The 19,558-nt window shown below is 31.5% G+C and overlaps 3 protein-coding genes across 4 annotated transcripts in view; 1 reads left to right on the top strand and 2 right to left on the bottom strand.

Moving 5' to 3' along the window:
• LOC107623112 (probable NAD(P)H dehydrogenase subunit CRR3, chloroplastic) lies at window positions 6,600-7,985 on the top strand. The gene is made up of 3 exons (XM_016325267.2): window positions 6,600-6,978; window positions 7,199-7,329; window positions 7,709-7,985. Exons 1-3 carry the CDS (start codon window positions 6,773-6,775, stop codon window positions 7,831-7,833), a joined length of 462 nt encoding a protein of 153 aa, XP_016180753.1. The 5' UTR covers window positions 6,600-6,772; the 3' UTR covers window positions 7,834-7,985.
• LOC107623111 lies at window positions 8,130-14,135 on the bottom strand. 2 transcript variants are annotated; one of them, XM_016325265.2, is made up of 9 exons: window positions 13,836-14,135; window positions 12,735-13,085; window positions 12,428-12,643; window positions 10,662-11,308; window positions 10,314-10,410; window positions 10,163-10,228; window positions 9,971-10,077; window positions 9,626-9,822; window positions 8,130-8,955 (listed from the first exon to the last, which is right to left on the bottom strand). In XM_016325265.2, exons 1-9 carry the CDS (start codon window positions 14,001-14,003, stop codon window positions 8,318-8,320), a joined length of 2,487 nt encoding a protein of 828 aa, XP_016180751.1. In that variant the 5' UTR covers window positions 14,004-14,135; the 3' UTR covers window positions 8,130-8,317. The 2 variants fall into 2 exon arrangements, with proteins under 2 accessions (XP_016180751.1, XP_016180752.1); XM_016325266.2 differs by having other exon boundaries at window positions 10,163-10,216; window positions 13,836-14,134.
• Window positions 15,376-19,558, bottom strand: part of LOC107621245 — a 5,849-nt gene continuing 1,666 nt past the window's right edge. Inside the window, exons 5-15 of the mRNA XM_016323278.2 lie at window positions 19,462-19,535; window positions 18,897-19,009; window positions 18,006-18,137; window positions 17,837-17,905; window positions 17,504-17,591; window positions 17,340-17,411; window positions 17,029-17,129; window positions 16,803-16,920; window positions 16,067-16,126; window positions 15,802-15,912; window positions 15,376-15,384 (exon numbers count right to left, since the gene is read on the bottom strand). Of these exons, the coding sequence (XP_016178764.1) occupies window positions 15,376-15,384; window positions 15,802-15,912; window positions 16,067-16,126; window positions 16,803-16,920; window positions 17,029-17,129; window positions 17,340-17,411; window positions 17,504-17,591; window positions 17,837-17,905; window positions 18,006-18,137; window positions 18,897-19,009; window positions 19,462-19,535 (947 nt within the window). The remainder of the gene's footprint in view (window positions 15,385-15,801; window positions 15,913-16,066; window positions 16,127-16,802; window positions 16,921-17,028; window positions 17,130-17,339; window positions 17,412-17,503; window positions 17,592-17,836; window positions 17,906-18,005; window positions 18,138-18,896; window positions 19,010-19,461; window positions 19,536-19,558) is intronic.

Genomic DNA, 19,558 nt, shown 5'->3' with positions numbered 1-19,558 from the left:
CCTTCAATGAGAAATCCAAGTCATTGCATAAGGTTTGAACTAATTTAGTTAAGCAATGTTCTATAGGAGCAAATTGCAGCACCAAAGTAAAACAAATATAGTTTAGGTGCAAAAGCGAATAATGTCTTCCATATTGTTGTGTTAATCTCACTGACTAACTTTTCTGCAAACTGTCGTAGAGGATCAGGTTGAGCGTTTTTGTAATCTAAAGAGCTGATCCATTCCCTATCCTAGAACACATTGATTTCAAATGTTAACTGTTGGAATTAACAAGAAAACATCACACCTCTTGAAAGTCTTCCAACCGAAGAACCCTATCTACAGCAACAATGAAACAAGGCGCTGCACAATGGCAGGGGATGTCAAACAATAAGAACTAAGATCTGATCAAAACACAAGCACAGTAGAACACTACATGTTCCTATAACCATGCCACCCAAATCATACCGAAATACAAAAGCTTCCTTCTAGTAGAGTATAATTTTCAGTACATACTACATATACTTTGATCTCATCTAGAGTATACTATGTTATAACAGAATAGAACTAGTAACTGAAAGTATAACCAACTTACAACCACATTAACTAACTAACTAACTAACTAACTGTCTATCTATCTATACTAGCAGAAGAATCGTGCAACGCACGGATAGAAAATTTCTATTCACGACATAAGTTCAACTTTTTTTTAATTCTCTCGTATTATTACTTTTTACATTAGTAGAAATATTTATGTTTTAAAATAGCATCAAACAAATACAACTGAACTAAAACAATAATAGTAGAACTTTCTAAATACATATTTTGTTTCCCTCTAATAAGGTGGTGATCATCATCAGCAGCACCCTAATCCAAACCCATTCATTGTCAGCAATGTTAGACTTGCATATCAATAAAGAACACTCAGTCAATAGATTCACGATGCTTCTTCTAAACAATAGCCAAATATAGAATTTAGGGCATATGGAACAAAACGAACCCCAAACACAAAAGACAATAGGAATTAGGGAAAAATAGGATCTATAGGGTATGGAAAAAAATATATTAAACAAAGAATTATGTTGAATAATCCACTTACCAAATTATATTTTTTGAAAAATTTCTTTATACACAACATTAGGTGTGGAGTTCCAAGATAGTTATCATCTTTGTTAGACAATAATATCTTCGATCATGATCTTGTTGTCACTCTAGATATCGCAACATATAACTGTCCATGAGAAAAAATTGCTCGTCGAAGATAAATACCAACCAAAGATAAAATTTGTCCTTGACTCTTATTAATAGTCATCGCAAACAAAGACTAATGGAAAACTGCTTGCACTGAAATTTAAAAGGAATACAGGATCACTAGGTACTAAATTCGTCCGAGGAATAAAAACTTTGTCATCAATCTTATTTCCAGACACAATTTCAGCACCAATAATATTATCTCCAAAATCTTAAACAATGAGTCGAGTTCTATTATACAATCCATTTGCCTGATTTATGTTCCTTAGCAAAATAATAGGAGCATTTTTTTTTTTCAATTTAAGAACATGATTTGGTATCCCTGAACATATAATCTGATTCAAAAACTCGATTGTCAACCAATCAGTTTTAATCCCATCTTGACAATCACTTCAATAGAATCAAANAATAAAAAAAATGTGAGATGCTTCAGCTCATGTAAAAGAGTAAGAATCAAAAGAATTTGAGATGCTTCAACTAATGTAAAGATAAATAATATATCATTAATCAAATAAATAATAATCACCAAGAGAATCAATTAACTGTTTTTTGTGACAAATGTCTCGCCTCTTTTCCACTTCATTGCAAATATTTTATTCTCTATAACAAGGGTAGATAACTCACTTATAATATTGTTAGCTAAAGAGTATAAATAAAAGAATAAGAAGTAAATAGAATAAACACACTCAAAGAAAAAATTACATTTAGCAGCTTTGGTTTCATATGAAAAAGTAAAAAAAATGAAAAACACAAAACGTGAGAAGTGTGATGTGTTTTGAAATCACAATATAACTTTTAGAAAAATGGTTAGACCTCCTCCATCTGAATGTGGTGTAAAACTAATAACCTACTCTAACTTAGCATATAGAAAGGTAATCATAATAGTAGCTTTTCTTATCCAACCGAAGAACGTAATGACCGTTTTTCAAATTGATTTTTTTTTCAACCTAGTCTTGATGACCCAGCTATCTATTTAGAGTTTAAACTAGTTATTACGTTATGTTCTCTCAATAACTTTGATAACAAAGTCATTCTATGTCTTCTTTAAAAATCGTTTAAAACAACTCAAAATGAGATCATTTAAATATCCTTCTCAATCTCTATAATTAATTCTTATATTTCTTGTGAGAAAACATTCAACACATGCCATATAAATTCTCATCAATTATCATTTGCAACTGAATTCTCAACTTTCTCTTGAATAAAATTCGCAACATAGTATATATATAACTTTTCAAATATAAATTGTTTGCCAAATAAAATCTAACATATAACACTAAAGAGTTATTGCATTTTATTGGTCTATATAGAGCTAAACTACAAAGATAAAGGGCTACATAATTAAATTTGAGACAACCAAAAGACTTCACATTATATACCAAAGAAGAGTGGACACCATTTGCATTACCTATATCTAATGTCCTATAAATCTTAATCAGTAGCTCTAGTTAAATGACATGCAAAACCATGTCATTTGGCCCCCTCACCAAATGCAAATTCATCCTCAAAAATATCAGCATCATCAAATTTGAGTTTCAAGGATCTTGTCAACCTCTTTAAGGGAGGCTTTTCCTTTTTGTAATCCTGAGCACAACTTTGTATAAAGCCAACAACATATTCCTAATTTCAATAAATCCATTAAAATTTAAACCAAATTAGACAAATTAATACAAATAGATCTAAAAAAAACTAAACAATAAAAGTTAGCATATTGTATAAGCAAATAAACACATCATCATCTTCTCACTTTCATCAACTTGATCACACACACAATATAATAACTTCAGTTAACACAAGATAAACACAACATCACCTTCTCTCATGGCATTAGCAGATTTTTCTTTAAGAGAATAAATCTACCAAATTGAAAAACATTACCAGGATATCCCAAAAGTACATTCTTATGTAATTCGAATCAGTCCTATTCGAATGAGACAAACCAACACTAATTCAATTATTGAATGTACTATTTATTATATTCATTATGGGTATTATTAAATGTACTCTTCATTATACTCTTTATACACTTTTGGACCATATATAAATAGATGTAACAATGATTTAAACATATGTATCTTAAGATACTAGTGTTTACTTAACTAGATTATACCCAGATGGTTATTACTAGGGGTGTTCGCGGTGCGGTTTAGTTCGGTTTTTGAGAGAAAAGTCATCCGATCTGATCGTCTAATTAAACTGCGGTTCGGTTTGGTTCGATTTTTTTATCAAAGTCATCCGAACCAAACCAAACCGATTAAAATCGGTTTAGTTTGGTTCGGTTTGTTCGGTTTTCCAATTAATTACTGAAAAAAAAGTCTAAAAATTTCAAGAACTACTAGAGCCAAGACTGAAATATAAAAAAAATAGTGAAGTACTGAAGTATAAGCAACTAACAAACATTAGAACGTACACTTCCATTCAAACATTCCTAATTTCATGTACTGACTGGAATTGGACAAAATGCAGAAATTCCTACTGCAAATTGTACAACTTTTCACTTTCACCATTAACAACAAAATGTTGTGAAGGCTGTGACATTCATGACAAATCAATGGAATTTCTTCAGTAAAAATCAAGTTCAATTAATCATGAAAATGAGCAAGAGCTGAGGGCTGAGAGTGGAGCAAAATACATTTTAGGAACGGAAAGATAAGAGCCAGAACTATTCCTCTAAACAGTTTATAAAAAGAGTAGTATAATAATACAGAATCAATATATATAACATCTTAACAATACAAAAAGAAAAGATGTTAATCCATTAATGACAGCATAAAAATAATAACAAACAACCAACTAAAAGGTTAGAACCAAGTATATTGGTACTGGTACGTGTTTAGCCAATAACCAGCAGAAGCAGAAGCAAAAATATCAATAGGTTGAACATAAAAAATCAAGGAAAAAAAAAGATTAACAACATGATAAAGATTGAAACTATAATGAAATAAAATATCACAGAATCTGCTGTTTGGTAAGTTTTTCACAGCATTGGACCCAAATCCTCGATCCAAGCCAATAAATCTATCTCGTGCCCTGCATCAATGAAAAAGACTTCCAAAAATCAATGACAAATACATTGAACAAATACACTAAACAAATAATTAAAAAATCAGAAGCATAAATTCAAACAAATACATTCAGCAAATATATTCAACAATGAACAATAATCAGCAACAAATATATTCAACAAATACATTCAACAAATATATTCAACAAATACCTGACTTGGAGGCTCCTTATTTGACTCGGTGGACTCTGACCTTCGACGGTGCTGGGAGGGAGGGGGTTCGGCGATGCTTGACTTGGCGGACTCTGACCTTCGACGGTGCTAGGAGGGAGGGGGTTCGGCGCTGTTGGGAGGGTGAGTTCGGTGCTGCTGGGAGGGGTGGGTTCGGCGCTGTGCTGGGAGGGGGAGTTTGAACGCGCTAGGTTAGAGTTAGGGAAATCTGATTTGGGGGTGGGGGCATGGGGTAATAATGGGGTTGGGCTAATGGGGTAATGGGGTAATGGGATAATGGGTTTTTTCAGGTGACCGGTTCGGTTCGGTTTTTATTGTTAGAACCGAAAACCGAATCGAACCGCAATAAAAACAGCAAAATATATTTTTTTCGGTTATCAGTTTATTCGGTTTTCGGTTTTTTTGGTTCGGTTGGTCGGTTTAGATCGGTCCGGATCGGTTTTGAACACCCCTAGTTATTACTAAAGAAAACATTACAATATGTGGTAATACGCATTTTGTGGTGGTTTAAACAAAACCGCCGCAAAATATAAAACAGTAAGTCACCCGGCGCACATATAGCGGCGGTTTTCGAAAGGACGCCGCGAAATGCAAATTTGATGGAAATATAGCGGCGGTTTAAAAAAACCGTCGCTAAATGTCGGCCTGATTGCAGTCCCAACCTCTAACCGCCGCTATATGCGCCGCAGTTTGTCTTTTCGCGGCGGTTTCACACTACCGCCGCAAAATAACCGTCGCTATCTTAAGGAATTGTTGTAGTGATACTATATAGGTTAGAGAATCATTTAATGCCATTCATCTTTTAAAAACCTACTTAATATTCAAAAATTAATTACTTGAACATATAATTTATTTTTTTCACATCCAAAACCTCATTCAAATAATTAGTATATTAAGTGAGCAATCGTTTCTATAATCCTAAGCTAGCAGCAATAGATATAAGTAATAAAAAGAATTGGAAGAGAAGACGAAGAGAGAGAACATGAAGCTAACAAAAATAACATGAGGTTAGTGTAAGAGAAAAAACAAGAATCAAAATAAAAAAGCCTATGCATAGATCTAGGGGGTGGCAGACTTAGGTAATGAGCACATCTTTTTGTTTAAATATCATGATTTTAGTAGGTTTTCTCTATAATTATATTTTCAATGAAAAATATATCATATTCCAATGAAGATAAAAGAAAATGGGGAGGGAATATCTAGCAGTATACAATTGAGAAACTTGAATTTTTGAAATAATTAAATTTTTTAATTTGGGAGAAAAAAGAAAAGAAACAACTAATAGATATTTGAAATCGAACATTCAAAATACACAGTATAAACCCTAGATTTGTCTATACCTACTAACATCTAATATCTAATCCAAAATCTTCATAGCCGCCACTATCAAATCGAAGAATAAGAAGGACAGACTTGAAATCCTATATCCTAATCTAATAATAGAAGAGAAATATAGCAAAGAGGTGTAAAAAATAATACGTAAATCAAGATAACTCCCTCTAAATTCTAGCCTAATGCATAGATAAAGAGAGAGAAGAGAGAAAAGAGAAAAAGAACAAAAACAACATGAGGTCAATATAAAGATAAAAGTAAGAAATAAAATTAAAAAATCTGTGCATAAATTTAAGGGATGGCAGACTTAGGTAATCAGTACACCTTTAATTAAGAATTAGTGAATGAGAATTCACTAGCTAAAAATATGTAAATTTTTTTACCAATTATAGTCTTAGCATTTTTGATATAGAAAATAAATTGTATTTATTTTGTAAGTAATAAGTACACTAGCTCATTAGTCCAGTTTGAATACCACCTTGTTTACGATAAGGAAAAGTATAGGTAACCAACAAGATTTTTGAACAATGTGTAAACAATGTGAATTAATAGGGTTAAAAGAGTAAATTTAATTAGTAGCATTAAATTAGGGTGTAGTATATTTTCATTTGATTGGTGATTGTTTATGTTATTCAAAATTTTCATTGTTTATTTAGCACTCTCCTATAAGATAATGGTTAGTAACAAACTCTTAAATAGAAGTTGAATCTACGACAAACTTTGACCTATTGTACCAAAATGTTGTGGACAACAAAAAAATTTTACATGTCTCTCTATAAATGAATTTTCCATTTTGATTTCTCAGTTGTCACAAACAAAATGATAGCATTAGAAAGAAAAAAAAAAAACAGACAAGTGGTGCAGATATTTTGAATCCTGTTTGTTATATCTTATCCAAATTGCAAGTTGAAGTTCTAAACATGCATATGCTAATTTGAAGAACAACGTTCATCACATCACTACTTTATTGTATGCATGATGAAGATGCTTTGCTTATCGAATATTATTCCCATAAACAAAACAATTCTTGCTTCTTCACCCAATAACGATGTTCCTATTCCTCCTCCTTCTTCTTCGTCCAAGAGAAGAAAAGTTGGGCCTCGAAGACCACCAAAACCCACTGTAATCCAAATTGAACGCATTGTTGGTGCTGGAAGCTTTAGAGATGGCGAACAAGCGGGGCATGCTCTTCTTCTTCTTCCTTCAATTTGGTGAAGACTCACATGCAGTGTCTTCGTGTGAATTTGATAGTCGAAAACTGTTACATGATAATTTAGTCAAATATTACTAAATTATCTAATAGTTTTTAAATATCATCTTCCCACGAAGATAACTGCAAGTGCGTTTCCGCCTTCTTCTTAACTCATTCATTCTTAATTTTGGTTTATAATGAATGAACAGAGATTCGGACGTGAGGAAGTCAGTGTTCGACTTGTTCTTGGGCCAAGCATTTGAAGGGCCAGTGGAGAAGAAAATCAGAACAACTGGCGAGTGGCTTCTTACTAATGCTGAGCCTCGATTTCAAAAATCGGGTATTCCATTTTCACTTTCTCATTTTTTTTATAATATTAATTTTACAAAAATACTATTTGCACGTGTAAAAATCAATTACCAAATCAACTGTTATGTACTTGTCAATTAATACAACAAAATTATCCAAAAAGTTGGACAAAACTACTCAGTCTACTATTGATTTTGGATACTTTGTCGAATTTATTAGAGATATAATCATTCATATGTTTTCTCCTCTGAGTTTAAGGTTTTGAAAAGAGTAATATCATGTCATGTTATCAATTATTAGTGACTTTTAAAAGAAAGAATTTTAGTGAAAAAAAAAAAAAAGAAAAGAAATAATGTTAATGTGGACCAATGCTTATGACATGTTTTCTTCAAACATTTAAATTGCTGCAGGCAAAGGAATTCTCAAGTTTATTTTCCAATTGATGCTACCAATTTGGATTATGTCACTACTAGTTGCTAGTGGAGTTATCAAGTTACCATTCAGTAGTCCTTTTCTTGATGACCTACTCTTGTGAGCCTAGTACACTTGTTCTTTACAGATTCAATGAAGGTCAATTTCCAAGTTCAGATAACACTGTGTTCTGAGATATAAATGCATGTATATAGAAGAAGTATACAAATATCTTGTCATAGCATGCCTCTCAAATAAAATAAGTTTTTTATAATATCCAAATGTAATAATTCCAAATATAATATTTCTAAGAATATAATTTCTTGAAATATATTTCTTAACCTTCAAACAAATGCCTACTAAGTTTACTTAATTGATAGATAATCAATGAATCAAGTTAAATTTCTGTTTCGTTGATACTTTGTAAAAATTACTTGTTTTATTTATCAACATCTTTGAAATCAGATATTCTATAACTGCACTAAGATTTCAACATAAAATCTCATGCATATTACACTGGTTCAGACAACAAATATACTATTACAACAAAAAAGAAGCAATTTCAAGATTTGTAGCCCTGCACTGCTCCTGACAGACAGTTGAACTCATCATGTTGGCAAATTTCTAAGCAGACGAAGGGCTCGTTCCCAATGCGGTCTCTGAGCCAGAATAATTCGTCTCAAGGCCGGGACTGCTCCGGCCACCACGATTGCCGAATGGTTGTCGCTGTCCATACTCAGATTGTACAGTATTGCCAAGCTTGCCTCAACTGCCTTTTCACTCCCTTCTTCAATCAGCTTCACCAATGGATAAATCGCTCCCTCGGAAATAATAGCTCCACTGGAATCCACCACTCCTTCAGACACTATTCTGTTGAGTTCCACTACAGCATTTTCCTGTGTTTCTCGAGAAAACGAATTTTTAATCTGTTCCAGAAGCCTCGGAATTGTCTCATAAAGTGTAACTTCCACATTGATTGGATCAGAAGAAGTGTTGGAACTAGAGAGAAAATTAAGTTTGACAAGGCAAGCAGCTACCCAATCTTTGTGATAGAGAGGGATCCTCGACCGGAGTATTTCACGAAGCAAGCCGATGAAATGGGAGGAATCTGTTTTGTGCCGGAACTGCTCATTATCGAGTAGTCTTGTCATCAGCCGGGATGCTGCAGATATGGCACGACCGGCTTCTTCGAATTCAATTGTGTATGCTTCTGAAAATTGCTCTTCAACATCAGATTCCATGTCCGCTGCAATGACAAGACAAATTATGAGCCAAAATTTGATCCATAGGTAATATATCCCGGGATCAACGAACAGCCAAGAAATCATTTTCCCAATAAATATGTTGAGAAACCCTTTTGTTCAACTTTTGCCGAGTAGCTAAGTCTATCGGTTGAGCTGGTTCTCTAAATATCCAAGATACTTACAGTGACTAATATCACTGAGAAGGTTTTGGGAATCAAAGAAATCAAAACCCATTGTTGAAAAGAACAAAGCATGTTGAGGCTAAACATAATTGCCAATTTGAATGCGAAAATATTCAACAAAGACTTCCATTCACTAGACATGTATGGACTAGCGTTACTCGCAACCACCTTCACCAAAGTACTCAATAGAAATAGAATAAATCATATTTGGAACTTGTAAGCATATGCTTAAGCAATATTTTTGGGGAACATGTATTAGTTGACTAGTGAATTGGGCTCATATGACACTATAACCATACTTTTGTAGTGAGTTTTATTCTTCAATATAAATAGAGAGAGGATATCTAACATCAAATTAATCATTCCTATATAATCAACCAAGTACACACATATTGAAGCAGAAAACATTATTGTTTTTGCTCAAGAGATTAAAAGAATATGTACTTGTAACAATTCATGTATTGCATATTACAAGTAAGAAATTCCTTACCTGAAATTTTCAGAAGCTTTTGCTGAAAAACAGAGTTGAGACCAGATTCAATATCTGCAGAAATAACAGAGGCCAACGTTTGGTCAGCTAGTGCAACAAACTCGAGCACAGATGCAGCTTTTTCTTGTAAACTGGGTGAAGAGGACTTCAGAATCTCAACAAGACGTGCAATGAAATCAGATTCCAGTATAGCATTCCTGAAGATCCAAATAGAAAAGAAAAAATTCAATGTCAACAAAAACTTCGGAGAGGTTTTATGGCTTCTTGCTCAGATCAATCTAGGAACTCCGTGTAATTAAACTTCAATAACACCATCGAAGTCTGCTTTAGATCCTTATGGTCAACCTGGAGTTTGTTTCTGATATGGCTTGTTCAGTTCTTAACCCAGCTGGAATTTCACTTTTCGCTGTGTCAAACATCTTCTCAGATCCATTAACTGGTCCGTCATAAAACTGAAAAGAATCAATGTACTTGATATTTAATAAACAACCAGATAAAAATCAGCTCAAAATCTGCAGCAAGATATGTAATACTAACCTTCAAATGCATCTCTTTACTGGGGTCTAGTATCTGAGCGACTATGTTCAGAGCCTGCAGAAGCAACTTATCAACCTCAAAGCATTGACGTAACTATTTTAACAAACCAGGCTCTTGCCAGAATTAACTAAAACAAGAAATACATATATACCTTCTCCACAACAGGTTCAGCTATTTCTGAGGACTTTAAAATACTGATTAAAGGATGTAAAACACCCTCAGCTTCAATCATCCGGCAAACAATATTGCTGCATCAAGAAATCATTATGCATCGATTCAGTTTACCAATTATGATTACACAATAAATGGATAAACCTAAAACTATTTTAGCAATTCATCTTATTACGACAACCAAGTCTTACCTTAGCAGAGGCCATGGCTTTCTAATTTCATAAAATATAATTGTTATGTGCTACGTTAAGATTTTCCTCAATTTTCTTTTGTTCCACTTATATCCTATAATGTATATCAGACTTCACAAAATTAACAATGGTCCTACCTAGCAGACAGCCTTTCCAAAGCTTGTATTGCAGCAAATTGGACCTCATTATGATCACAATTCAAAAGACGTACTAAATGTTTAATTGCTCCAGCCTCCTTAAATGCAATGCGCATATGTTCATTGATACATGCACCAGCAATTGACTCAGCAGACCTTACAATTGCAGACTTATCTTCAAGTTCTAATATCAGCACCAAACGAGCAACACCATCCATCCAAGGCAAAAGTGTAAGCAGCTGATCATTTGAACATTCAGATACCGTCTTCTCTTCCATTTCTATAGCCCCAATACGAGCAAGGAATTGCTGTTGTGTCCGTCCAATGATTGCATTGACTTTTGCTTCATCTATGTTAGCATTCTTGTCATCAATATTTAATCCAAGAAGTAATTCTGATGCACCAAATTTGGAATTTCGTCCAGGAGTCTTTTCAATTTCAGTTCCATCTGGTAGTGTGGGCCACGCATGTAATCGTGGGGTGAATGATTTATATGCTGCAGCACCAATTAATGGCACAGGAACCAGTCCTTCTTCAATAACAAGAATTCTATAATAATCATCATCCTTAACAAGTTCCAACAATGCATTTCTTGCTTCCTTTTTAATAACTTTAGAACCTTCTGAATTAGATATTAAGAACTTTGCCTGAAAGAAACTCAGAGAATCATATTTAGGAACTGATGGAACCAATGACCAATTAAATTATCAACAAACTTTACAAAATGTCTCCTAGTTTTTTATTTCCATTCAATTTTAATTGTGAGGAATAAAAACCAGGGGTTCTGTACAAATTTCAGTATTACAGAAATCAGAAAAAGGTATAGCTAACTGAACAGTAAGAATTTTTTAGATAAAAGAAAATGAACAGTAAAAATTATATTCTGCTGATGAAATACCAAATAAATGCAATACAAACAGACTTATCTACCCCTTTCGTTATACTAACCTTGAGAGATAATGAGTTATGACTAAGAGAAAATACAAATACACCATACCAGGGGAGTACAAACAAACAAACTGTCGATTTAACCCAGAAGAATTTTTGTATCACTTCTTTTTAATAAAAGAATTTTATATGTGAATCAGAAAGATTGAGTAAAAAAATTCGGACAACAAGAGATCCTCTTCACAAAGGTGAATTACGGGGGAAAAAAGGAAATATCCAGAGAGCAAAGCTCTTGAATCTCTCAACAAGTGAACAAATCTTAGAGAGAAATTATTCTAAAATGAGCATGATTTGTTTGTTCCCAAAATTCTCTTATTAAAATTATAAGAATACAACTCCAGCCAAATAGACCAGACAATGGCATAGGCTACTACTAACACAAGGATTTTCTTCCTTCCATTTAACAAAGCCAGCAAAACTGGGCAAGATGAATTGGTCCATAGGATTACAACAATAAAATCTTCTCTAATAACTGGGAAAAAGGGAAAATGATATACACCAGCATAACTGGGCAAAATGAACTGGTCCATAGGATTACAACAATAAAATCTTCTCTAACAACTGGGAAAATCATATATACTAATACAATGATAAATCTGAACAGAGAATGTTATAGTCTTATTGCATAATGCACACTGTACCTTGAGATTATTTAATAAAGAATATAGGACCTTTTTGCACTTTGATAGGCTTAACACTAGAGAGAAGGATCAAAAAAATACTTTTCAGCATGTAAAACCAGAATGGCATGTAATATGTATATATTATTAGGAGAGTAACAACTAACAGCGTTCCAATAAACACAAAGGAATCCTCACCAATTTTGGTATAACACCTGATTCAACCATCGCGTCATGATTATTGCGGTTCAATGCTAAATTTGCCAAAATGCCTCCTGCAGCTTCCTTTACTTTCATATCCTCATCATCAAGGTATTTAATAGATAATGGTAGAATGTCACTCTTTGCCATTCTCCTGCAGAGATTCTCATCAACAGATAAATTCCAGAGTGTACCCATACTCTGCTCCTTCACCTGCCAAAAATGAATACAAAAGATTCTCAATTTTGAACACCAGTGAAATATGTGAATATGAATTAAATTTACAGAATAAGAGGTCACATACCTCAGTGGCCAAGGACAATTGCCTCAACAATCTATTTATCTCTTCTACTGCTCCACTATCTGCTACAGCATTCCTATATAGATTGACTGAAGATATTGATCGCAAAAGACCTGCAGCTGCCTCACATGTTGCACTAGACTCTGATCTAAGGAGGTTTGCAATAAGATTAATACAACCAGGAAATTGCATTATAGTGTCAATACACTTCTTTCCACCAAGTGAATATTTCCAGAGAGCAATTATAGCTTGCTCTCTATCCAGAGGATCATGATCTAGGCCTAACATACGGACAAATAAGGCCACATAACCATCACCAAGGCCAGAAGACGTGCTCTCTACTGCATCAATACCCTGAAACAAAATTCAAGTACTCATTATCACTGAAATGTTAACTATAACATTTGAACAATTTTGGAGAAGGAAAATGTTCAGGGTTCTGTAAAGTTGTGTAGTTTCTGCAATTCTGAGTCCACATAGCAGGAAAGAACTGCTTGCATTTCTCAAGGTGCATTGTGGAGACAGGACTTTGTCTTTACTTCTGTGCTCAAATCATTGTATTCTTAAGAGGGTTACGGTTTCACATATCAGATGTGCATAGAGATTGAACTACATTATTTTTCTCAATAATTTTTATCTGAGTTACCTTTTTTTTTTAATAAAAGAAAAACATCAAGACAAGTAAATAATAACACAATTATCCATATAAATTTCTCCTTCTAGCTAACCGATGGAAAGAAGAAATTTTGTCCTCTTATCTTGTAATCTTCTTGTTTCTTAACAGATTTCTTCTTCTATCAAAAGTAAGTATTACATCAAATGAATAGCTGTCTATATTGAATTTATATTATGCACACTCACTACCAAAGTTTTACTACTTCAAGGGACAAACAATCTATGTATCAAAATCAAAAACCCTAAATTTTGAATAATATTTCCTGGTATCACCAACTAGCAAAGCATATTGGCACTAAATTGTTCAAACATAACAACTTTGAATGAAACAGCATGGCCTTCAAAAGTGTGACACTTAGCTATAAGGTTCTAATAAACATATATCACAATAAAAAGAGAAAAGAAACGAGAGAGGGAATTTGAACATACTGAAAGGGATGAAGAGTGTTGTGAGGTGGAATCAGGACCGTTACTACTGACCCTGGGAAGGAGAGAGAGTTTGGAATTTGGTTTTGAGAAGATTGAGAGTCTTGTGTTGATTGGGATGAAAGCAGAGAGATTAGAGGGCGTAAGAACAGTGAAAACCGCCGGAAACATGTTATTCAGAGTGGTTTCTGGGTTTTTCTGGCATTCAACAACAAATTCTATTCATAACAACTAGCGTTGGAGGCTTGCAGCTTAATGCAGGCAACAAGGAAACCATATCTGGGCCAATTTTACTTTGCATTTTTTTTTGGGTTGCCATATATCTCGACCCGCCCAGGTTAAAAACTAATTAGTCCTAAACACATATTAACTAAATATTATTTTATTTTATTTTGTTATAAAATTTCATGAAAAAAGTATTTTTAATACCCAAATATTAATTCCAAAAATAACAAAAACAAACAATTTAATACGGATAGGAAAAGGATCTGATAGTCAAACATTATAGAGTAAAACGAAATAAATTAAGGGAGCCTCTCCTATCAATAATAATCAATGTAGCATACAAAATTTATGTTACAATCTTTAATGTAAATTAAGAAAATATTTAATGTTAGTTTTAAGTTTAAGTTTATTTTGGATTTTATAAAATTATACATATTAGAACATAAATACACATGAAAAATAAACTAAATCATACGTATATTTATATATAATATTTATATTTCGAGTGCATCCGAAATATGACCAGCGCGTCTCGTATCACAAAACGGAATCATTACATTCGAGATACGTTTGTTTTTCAGTTTCTCCTATGGTATCTTATATTTCGAGTGCATCCGAAATATGACCAGCGCGTCTCGTATCACAAAACGGAATCAATGCGTCCAAGATACATTCAATTTTTGACTTCTCCCACTGTATTCGAGATATGACTCTAAATATAATTTAATAAATACTTATACATTTATTTAAATCAGTGAATATTTTTTTTTAATTTAAATAAAAAAATTTGTCTATTTATTTCTAAATATTTTTTTATTCTTTTCATTCTAAATATTTTAAATTACTACCCAAAAAAAAATTCAATCAATTATTTTTTAGGCTCCTTTTTTCTATTAGGCTCTCTTGTCATGCATTTTCTTACTTGAGTCCTAAAATATCTATGTCCCCTTCTTTATCTAATTGTTTTCGTTTACTCATGCTTGTGAGGTCTCACCTCACCTCATCACTATTGCGTTGACGAGTATTAAATATTTGGATTGGGTTTTTAAAAAACAAAATCACACTGTAGCATATCAAGTCGTCATTAGATGAAGCAAATTTGTATTCTTAGATCATGTAATTAAGGAGGTAGGATTTAGCTCGTTTATCACTCTTATTATAAATGTGTGATTTGCAAGAGAAAAAAAATTGGTAGCTAAGAAAAACAATTGAAAAAAAATTGGAACAATGTTTTTGAATTAATTATGTTAAAAAAAGTTAATTTTAATTTTAAAAATCAAATTTTGAATTAATTAAATATAATTCTTAATTTAAATGGTCAATGAACCTAAAATGCAACCCATTATTTACGTTATCCGTATCTCAAATTTTGTTCACTTAGCAGAATTGTTAACACATACATAATTTAACAAACAATAATTTCCTCTCAAACAACGATGTATCTCATATAACTATGCAACTAAACTTGAGTATTCGAAATGTTTGCACACATTCATGTTAGTGGCATAGTATGATAAAATTATATTCATGTAGAATTTACATACATATTGACATATCGCATAAGTTTGAAAAATAGTTGAAAACAGCATCATCAAGAATTAGAGTTAGAGTTAGGATTAATGGTTCCTTGTTTTGCCTTAAGTTAAAAATAATTTTTTTTAAATTAAAAGTATTTTTAAATATTAAAAAAATATTACTTTAATTTTAGTAACATTAGCTTAATATAGAGGAAATTAAATCTGACCTGGGTAACAATTCCTAGCTTTTCTAATTTTTGAATTGCATCATCCACATCAAAGTTACAAGTTTCCCCAAACTCTTCCCGAATCAATTCCTCACACCAATTATCAAGACACTGAATCAATTTGCCATACAAATTTATAAGTAGCATTAGCAACACCCTCTTTGTTTTTAAATATTATAAAAACACAAATTAAAGTTTGCAATAAATAAGGGAAATGAAACACACAAAATTCCTCAATTAATATTGTTGTATAAATATTAAATACCTCTCTTGAAGCTTTTCCTTGTTCCATAAGAATAAAGAATGAAATTATTACCTCCTTAACCTGCAAATAAACATTTAAGATTTGCATCTTTTAAGATACATGTAACAATTAATAAAACATCTCATGATATATATTTGAGTAAAGTGATAAATAAACTCTTAAAGAAGAAAAAAAAATCAATAAAATCCTTTAGAACAACAGATGTGGACACACTATCTTTAAATTAGCTTTATATAATTATGGTAGAAAGTTTTAATTTGAACTAACTTATCCACATTTGTTATTCTAGAGAACTTTATTGATATATTTTTTTTAGTCGGTCTAAAATTTAAATCTTTAAAGATTTAGACAAAAGGACAAATAGATAATTAACATTTTAGTTCGTGAATATTTAAATCCCTGAGAATTTGAAAATACATTTAAACAAATAACCTTCTTAAAATCTTGACAAATCGATCCTTCTGTTCATTTAGGTCTGTTAGACTCAGCGAAAAAATCAAACGTGGCTTCCATTAAACTAATTTGGTCGATAAAGATACACACGTAGGAGAGTTTTTAAAATGAAACAAATTAGATCTAGGGATCGATGTGTCCAAATTTTGAAAAGATACAAAATTTAACTGTATTTTCAAATATTCAAAAACTTAAACATCTACAAACCAAAAAATTAGAAATTAATTTATCCTTTTCTCAAAAATTTATTTATCGCTTTACTCTGTATATTTTTTTCACTCACTTCTTGTTGAATTACGTCGTCACATAAATGGAGAAGTGTAGCCTTTCCACTATCAAGTTGTTTGTCATACATTGACTTTGTAATCAAATTTTGGTACACAACCAAATTTTGTTGGAACCTATTTCAAGTAAAATATAAATAGCAACGTTAACTAAACCGTCAGAATTGTTTTATGATTTGATATATTTTACTAAATTATTTAATAAAATTTAATTAAAATACTTACGTGAAATATGTCTTAGCACAATAACCAATTAATGTGGAGAGAACAACTCCAATGACTTTCCAATCAGTTGTGCTCGTTTCAAGTGTACTAACTACAGTAACCTAAAAAAAAATCTGTCACTAATTATTATTCGGAATATAAATACATATTTAACATCTCATAACTTTTTATTATACTACTAAAAAATTTCAAGTTTGATTATTTTACTTAATTATTCTAGTGGCAAAGTATTTAATTGAAAAATAGGTGATCAATATGCATATATATACATAATATTTTTTAATCACAAATAATCTAATGATAATACTAACCAGGCCAAGAACAGCAGAAACAATAAACTTGACCCAATCCATTGGTGTCAAACCTGGATTCTTTTTTTCTGGCTATCAAGCACAAAAGTTTTTAGGTAACGATACAATTGAAATAATACTTTCAGAAATTAAAGCTTCATATATATTATAATAAGGTAACTCACAAGAACTAATTCCAAATCAGCCATTGGAATGCTTCTGAAATGCTTTACAAATATTCCTCGGTCTATTTTCGACTTTGAACTTGCTTGCCTAAATAAACAATTATTGTTTCTAATTACACTTCAATATATTACAATTAATTGAAGATTGGTATATACTAAACAATAGTTATTATATACTAAACGATATATATTTTTTTGGGCTAATCTTGATTATTTCTATGTATATTAACAAAAAGGTTTTAGTTTTTAATGATCATTCTTTTTATTTAAAGATAGAATAGTTTCTCATAAAATATTAGCACAATTGAGACTAGAGACATATGGTAGTAATACCTGTAGATAACAATTATTCTTTCGAATGTAGGTTCTTGGATTTTGGTCTTGTTTAACAAATTGCCAAAACTGTAAATTGTAGCAAATAATTTAGACAAGACAATCAAAATATTAAGCATAAAATTGGGCATTTTGGGATGTTGAAATGGATTACATTTCTTAGTAATACCTCAAAGGCATATTTTCAAGGCGTATTCGTTCATATGCGTCTTCTTGATAATCTTCTGTGTCTGTGTCGTCATTATTCTTTTGAGCATTCTTATGATGTCTTTTAAACCTTTTTAAGAAAATCTTTTCCAACCTGCATGCATGCATTCACCATATATATGTCACAAAACTTTATCAACATAATAAATACCCATACATGAAGATCAGATGAATTTTTAAATATTAACTTCACATATGAAGATGAGATGAATTTTTTTTTTCTTTAAAGAATTTTTTTTATGAGAAAAGTTAATTATGTTTATATGATTGGAAAAGTATGAGGAGCCAATAGAATATTTTTTATGGAAGTTTAGAGAGTATTAGAGATATAACCATTAGTGTTACCTTTTCCCATCAGTTGAAGCTTTTGAGATGAGTAGTATCATGACATTGTATTAGAGTTCTAGATCCAAAAGGTCAAGAGTTCGATCCTTGGTGAATACAAAAATCAGTTTAAGTTTTTGGGAAGATGTTTATTATCCCTAGTACTCGGATGGTTATTCTAGATAGTATGGGGATGTTCATTGTATACATTGTACAAATAAGTCATTGTCTTCCTAGCGGGACTCTTAATTATTATATTGTAAACACATATATAAAGAGACACATCCAAAAAATATATCTATAAAGACACTTCTATTAAACATAGCCATAAAAAATATATTTTTATTAGACACATCTACAAGACACTTCCATTAAATATAATAATAAATAAGAATTGACAGAAATGAGCAGAAATGCTGTTGGTAACGTAGCAGAAGCCTTAAACTTAATAGTAATCAAGACTTTGCTAAATGGATCATGTTTGGTCTAATTAATTAATAAATAAACTGATGGTGGAATAATTCCTTGCCTGGTTTTTCTCAATAAATAGGCCCAAAATCTAGCAATGAGCATATCCACTTTCTCCATTATAAAGAAATCAATTGTGCGATCGATTCCAATTCCACGTCTAAAGATAACATACTAAAATAGTACCAAGTGTTAGTTATTCATTTTTATAAATAACTCAGAAACTTGAAAAAGAAAAAAAAAGGACAATAATTTTGATTGCTATTGTAGATCTTTTAATTTAATATATATATCCAAAAAAAACTTAGGTATAGTTTGTTTTCAGATACTGAAATTAAGAGATTGAAATTTAAATATTGTATTTAGTAATCAGATACTGAAACTGAATTTTTATAAGAACAAAAACTAAAATTTTGATAATATTCTTTTAAAAAATATTCTTATTTAATTTTTTAAATTCTAAATTCACCTTTTAGTGTCTATGTTTATTTTAAACTGAACATAATAACGAGACATAATTCAGTTCAGTATATTTTACAACAAAAATAATAACATCTTGCATAAACGAATAACATAATGAAACTACTTTATAACTAATATATACTACTATTAGATTTAAATTATACCTTATCAGAAAAATCTGGAAGGTTGTCACGAGGATGTCTTTCGAAATATTTTCTCAAAAGTTTCTTATCAAGCTACATTCAATAAATAAAAAATGTT

This window comes from Arachis ipaensis, chromosome B10 (genome assembly GCF_000816755.2).
Source record: "Arachis ipaensis cultivar K30076 chromosome B10, Araip1.1, whole genome shotgun sequence".
Taxonomy (NCBI): Eukaryota; Viridiplantae; Streptophyta; class Magnoliopsida; order Fabales; family Fabaceae; genus Arachis; species Arachis ipaensis.
Note: the sequence above shows the minus strand (reverse complement) of the source record. Positions and strands in the feature narration are given on the sequence as shown.

Bases quoted from the DNA above. Each gene is read 5' to 3' on its own strand.
- LOC107623112 (XM_016325267.2), top strand. From the start codon at position 6,773: ATGATGAAGATGCTTTGCTTATCGAATATTATTCCCATAAACAAAACA. The intron at 6,979-7,198 runs GCATGCTCTTCT...ATGAATGAACAG, and splicing joins AGAGATGGCGAACAAGCGGG to AGATTCGGACGTGAGGAAGT. The intron at 7,330-7,708 runs GTATTCCATTTT...AAATTGCTGCAG, and splicing joins GCCTCGATTTCAAAAATCGG to GCAAAGGAATTCTCAAGTTT.
- LOC107623111 (XM_016325265.2), bottom strand. From the start codon at position 14,003: ATGTTTCCGGCGGTTTTCACTGTTCTTACGCCCTCTAATCTCTCTGCT. The intron at 10,411-10,661 runs GTAGGACCATTG...TTCTTGATGCAG, and splicing joins TTGGAAAGGCTGTCTGCTAG to CAATATTGTTTGCCGGATGA. The intron at 8,956-9,625 runs GTAAGGAATTTC...TTGTCATTGCAG, and splicing joins AAAGCTTCTGAAAATTTCAG to CGGACATGGAATCTGATGTT.